Genomic DNA, 5,708 nt, shown 5'->3' on the forward strand with positions numbered 1-5,708 from the left:
CTAATGTATACCTTAACTTCACTGCTGGAGGGCGTCACCAACCCTTTCCTCCCGGCCGGCGCCTCCTCAGCCTCCTCTCTGGCCTGCTATCCCCTCCCCTCGCTCCCTCCGGCGCTCACGCCGACGATGTGGCGACTCTCGGCGGCGGCTGGCGATGTGGTCCTCAAACAAATCGAACTCGCGGCCTGGGTGGACGGGGCTTTAAGCCGGCCTGTCGAACGCCCATTGTTCGACAGGGTCGGTGGAGGGCCCTGTCGAACGCCCCCGGTTCGACAGGCCTCGCGGCGCCGGGTGGTGGGCCCTGTCGAATTCCCTCCGTTCGACAAGTGAGCGTGTCGAACGCCAGCCGTTCGACAGGGCTTTGTCGACTGCCCGTCGTTCGATAGGTGCCCTATCGAATTGCACCCGTTCGACAGGGACCTACTTTTGCGATTTTCCCCGATTGGCCACTACTTTTGCGATTTTCCATAAAAATAATATTAATTCTCAAAAAAATTCATCAAGGCAATATATAGGCTATAGCCACCTGATCTGCTCTTGTAAACAGCACGCACGTCAACGATATAAACTTGCCGCTACTACAACGTCATACTCGCGAGTTAGAGGTCAGACGAATGTCCCATAGCGTGGCACGTCCTCGGTCCTCCTCTCAGGCATGGAGCCATCGCGGCGCAGCAGAATATGGCGGAAGGTCCACCCGATGACGGCGAGCGCCTCCTTCGCGCTGCCGATCTTGGCCCTCTCCCGCAGCTCGCCGGCGAACGGCCCGCCGCCCCACTCGCCGGTCCTCCGCCACCGCTTCAGCTCGTCCCACATGGCGTCCCAGTGCTCGATGTACGGCAGGTGCTCGGCGGCGACGCGAGCCGCCCCGCGGCGCCCGCCGCCCGTCGCCAGGACGGTGTCCATGACGGGGCGAAGCCGCTGCGTCTCGCAGATCACCACCGTCAGCGTCGCCAGCGCCCGCTTGAGCTCCACCTCGTCGTCGTCGTCGGCGGCGGCGGCGGCGGGGTCGTAGGCGGAGATCACCACGGTGGCCGGGTCTTCCTCCAAGGGGAGGTCCGGCAGGTTCTTGACGCCGCCGACGAGATCGCCGTAGCTGCTGCCGAACGGGAGAGGGGTCGCCGCCGCCACGCGGAACAGGTGCTCGTTGCCTCGCAGGGCGTGCCAGTGGCCGCTCCGGTTGGCGAAGCCGGCGACGGAGAGGCCGTCCATCCTCACGGCCAAGGTACCCACGCCGCTCCCGTAGTCCCGCAGATCCACCATCATCATCTCGGGCCCCGGGGGACCCTCGATGTGCGGCTTGCCGACGACGACCGCGGGGAGGTTGCCGGCGAGATGGAGAAGAAGCAGGAGCGGCAGGAGGAGGGAGACGGAGAGCGCGGTGGCCATGGCGAGGAAGGCGTGCAAGCCGCAGCACAGTGGCTCGGGTTCGCAAGAGTGCGACGGCGGTTTTATAGCGCGGTCCAGTGGCTTGGCAGGTGAGCGGCGCCGGAGCCCGGAGGCAAGCGCGCCGGGAATAATTAAACTTTTTATTAACGTGGTAATTAAAAACGGTTTTGCTAAATTTTTGGCGACACATTTTCTGGTTGATTACAGTCGCTTGTTGAGCCATTGGATCGGTCATAGGATTCGTGCTCGCATACTTAATTACGCGTAACTAGTTGTGCTTCATAGGTTACAGGTTGCTAATTAGCGGTCTACTGGAGAACTTTGCTACTATTTTTTTCTTCACTGCATGCACTCGATCAAGTATGAGTATTTGTACCGACCAGCGAAACACATATGTAATTAAAGTATAAATATGTAATTAGTATATATTAGTAGTATATTTAGACAGTAGTTACACCCTATTTACACACTACTTACATATGTAATTAGTATGTAATTTTGTGACTTACATATGTAATTTTAGTACTTACATATGTAATTTTGGGACTTACATTGTAAATACACTAAAATTACATATGTAATTTAGTGCCTTACAATATAAATACATGCCGACTAACTTTTGGTGAAAAATATGGCGCCATAAATATAGCTACTTCCATTAAAAATTTACCATTAGATCCACACACATATGAGGACCTATTAGAGTATAAATTGCACATACGATTCAATAACTTGGCAGGTGTGCGTGATATAGTGCAAAACTTGAGAATTGAACGTCCAAGTGCAACAACTTGAAAAGCAGGTGTATTCTAGTACAAGAACTTGATAAGTTATTAGTATTTTGGTGCATCAACTTAGTTAAGTATTAGTTAAGTATATCTTAGGTGAGTTTTTTTTTCACGATATCAATATACCATTACACAGCAATCCTACGGATATTACATCATAATATTGATTTTAGTCTTTAAAAATTACGTTGCACATCCAATTTACATCCCATTACCTTTAATAATGTTTGTTTCCTTCACCTTTTTAAATCTCAACCGAAATATATATAATAATTTCTACATCCACTTATATTGACTTTCAGTTATTAGTTGTTACGATAAAAATATAAATATGCTTAAACAAATCCACACTAGTAAATTGTCAAAATAAGTACTTAAAAATTAAACATGTATAAAAAATACACCAAATAATTAAGTTATCATATAAATTCTTAACTTATTGTATCAAAATCGTATCTACCTTGAAAGTTGTTGTATTTATACGATCACTTATAAACTTCTTATACTAAATTATACCCATCTGTCGAGTCGTTGCACTAAAACGCTCATTGTCATGTTTTTCACCAAATTGTACAAACCTACCAAGCTATGTACCGTGGGTGCAATTTACTCTATTATAAAAGGCACTAGCTCATTTCTCATGTTCTTGCACCAAATTACACACAGCTACCAAATTATGTATTGTGGGTATAGTTTACTCTATTATGAAAGTGTAGCAAAAAGTTAAATATCCCGGTGCGCCGCGCGTGAGGCAGCTGCCGGTCTTTTCACCGCGCTGTCTCCTCTTCGTTTCTAGACCAAATTATTCGTCCTAATTTAGTAGAGGAGCTCCTGCTTCTTCAATTTTTTTTTAAAAAAACTTGATTCTCTGATATAAATTGAGAAGGGCAGTTCGTATTGAAAAATTTTGAGATAATATGATGCAAATTAATTTGTACTCAATGGAAGCTGATCCATCGGTGAACACCAATGAGACAACCATGATCTAATAATCATCAATGAAAGCGGCACAGTGAAATTGGCCAGAGGAAGTGAGGAAACCTAAGCTAGCTATAGCCCTTCATGTTCTCCCGAGCTGTATGTGTGATTCTGCTGGTTCGTGTGGCCACTCGCACAGTCCCACTGTCTTTTTTTTTTTTGGCAGAACCGGCAGGAGAACTACTGGAATTTAATTGAAAGGAGGAAAAAACCAAAAGCATTTACAATCCCATTGAAGGGATAGGAGTTCAAGCAATCAAAAGAACCTCAAGGTGGTCTAAAGGCCGTCTTTCGGAAATCTTGCTAAGTCTTGCTTTACAAAATGAGCTACTTCACTTGCCGAGCAAGGGGTGTTTTGAAAAATCCTCCTATTCCTTTCTAGCCAAACATTCCGCCAAGTAGTTAGTAAAGCACCCCTTATAGCTTGCTTTTCACACAGTCTCACTGTCACAACTCACAAGGAAAGCCGACACAAATTTGTGATGATGTGAAAATAGGTGGACGTATTAAGTCCCCTCTATTAAGGCTACATGTATATTATAGAGTGATCCTTATACTGATCCTTTATATGATCCCATTAGCCCTAAGGATCACTCGTAAAAAATAAAAAAAATCACTATTATGTGCTGCAACTTAATTTAATTATCTCATCTTACTAAAAGGTGAAATGGTAAAAGATGGGTGCGGCTTAGCTTAACACACCCTCCTTGCATTGTGGAAGAGGTGTTATATATACCTCGGTGAAGCTAACCTGACTTAAAACCTATTCAAATATTATACGTCAAACATGTCCTAAGGTTAACTTGTTCTCACGAGTTTAATACTTTAACAATACTCTCTCCATCCCAAAATATAAGGGATTATGAAGGGATGTGATACTTTAAATCTGGACAGGCACTTTATCCAGATTCATAATACTATAAAGTGTCACATCCCTCCAAAATCTCTTATATTATGGGACAGAGAGTATATAGTTAATATCCCATCTCTGCTTGCTGCCTTAATCTGGACCGAGCATACTAGATCTAACGGCCACTGTATCCATCCTCTCCCTCCCATTTAATTTGTTCATTCTACATCTTTGGCAAGACCAAGTTTAATTAACTTCTTCCATTACAGCTTGTAAAATTAGAGCAACAATAGTAATTAAGCAAACTTGATCAACCAAAACACAGCAGAGACTTTATTAATTAGCAGCAGAGCACACAGAGACACAGGTGCAGATCAACCTAATCACTCCAGATTATGGAAGTGCCGACAATGAACCGATCAGACCAGACCGTGCATATACAATCATGAAATCTTATATCATGAATAGCTTGCCTCCGCCGTCGTCGCCGTCGCCGCCGTCGTCCTCGCATCCGGCGGGCCGCGGGCACCGCGCCCTGTCCATCTTGCTCCGGGGGCCGAGCTCACCCCACCGGCCGGTGCTGTTCCACTCCACCAGCATGGCCGATATCTCGCCCCAGTACGGCACGTACTTGGCCTCGTCGGAGCTCAGGTAGCTCTCCTCCTCCCACCGGCCGCCGACGGCGCGCGACACGGCCTTCAGCCGCATGGGCTCGGTGACCATCACCATGAACTTGGCCACGACCATCTTGGCGTCGGCGGCCGGGGTGGTCGCCGGGTCGTAGCGGGACAGCACCCGCATGGCGCTCTCCGCCGACGCCCTCCCCAGCGGCACGGCGCGCAGGTTGGCCACGCCGCCGATGAGTTCGCGGTACGTGCCCCCGAACGGGAGCTCCGTGCACGGCGCCGCGCCGCCGGCGGGGATGATCACCGGGTGGTGGCAGCGCCCGCCGCGGAACGTGTGCCAGTGGCCCGTCCGGTTGGCGAAGCCGGCCACGTAGGCGTCGTCCTCCGCGACGAGGAGCTTCGCCTCGTCGCCGCCGCCGCCGCTGGCGAACAGGCGGACCGTGATCTGCTTCGACGGCGGCTGGTCGTCGTCGAGCAGGTCCACGACGGCGTGGCCCATGAGCTCCGGACCGGCCCCGTCGTCGGTGAGCGCGGCTTTGAGGGGCCTGTAGAGCTCGTGGTACCATGACTGCGTGGCGAGGTCGAACATGATCTCCACTTGCCTCGGCTCGACGACGACGACGCCATGCTCGCCGCCGGCGAGCAGCGCTGCTGCTGGCGAGAACAACGACGCCGCCACTAGTAGTGGCAGAAAGAGCGCCATTCTGGATGTGTACGTGCGGAGGAGGAGAAGGTTTTATAGGTTGTTGTAGCACTGGGTGGAGAAGAACGAATGTGATTGGTTCGTTGATCAGTCACGCACTTTTTGTTACGCACCCAACAGGCCAACACCTACCGGCAAGCACCGGTTAAAATTTTACTACATATTTCATAGACATCACTACACAGCTAATGGTAGCTATACTTCAAACACAATTTTCTCTTAAACTACTCATCCAATCTACGATCCAATTACACCGTTGTGTTCGTAATAATTAAATCTTTACAACAAGATCTCACATGATTATATTTTGATGAAAAATCACAAATTACTTTTATGATATGTCTTAATTACTTTTAGATTTCACTAAGTTACTT

General features: G+C 48.7%; 2 protein-coding genes across 2 annotated transcripts; both read right to left on the reverse strand.

Annotated features, from left to right (window-relative positions):
- Nucleotides 1-488: 488 nt before the first annotated feature.
- On the reverse strand, nt 489-1,389 carry LOC9271300 (60 kDa jasmonate-induced protein). Its single transcript, XM_015774133.3, has one exon. The coding sequence runs from the start codon at nt 1,387-1,389 to the stop codon at nt 607-609; it is 783 nt and encodes a 260-aa protein (XP_015629619.1). The 3' UTR covers nt 489-606.
- Nucleotides 1,390-4,311: 2,922 nt separating this feature from the next.
- Nucleotides 4,312-5,335, reverse strand: LOC4333734 (60 kDa jasmonate-induced protein). The gene has a single exon (XM_015774749.3). The coding sequence runs from the start codon at nt 5,332-5,334 to the stop codon at nt 4,459-4,461; it is 876 nt and encodes a 291-aa protein (XP_015630235.1). The 5' UTR covers nt 5,335; the 3' UTR covers nt 4,312-4,458.
- Between the last annotated feature and the right edge of the window lie 373 nt (nt 5,336-5,708).

This window comes from Oryza sativa, chromosome 3, assembly GCF_034140825.1.
Source record: "Oryza sativa Japonica Group chromosome 3, ASM3414082v1".
NCBI lineage: Eukaryota > Viridiplantae > Streptophyta > Magnoliopsida > Poales > Poaceae > Oryza > Oryza sativa.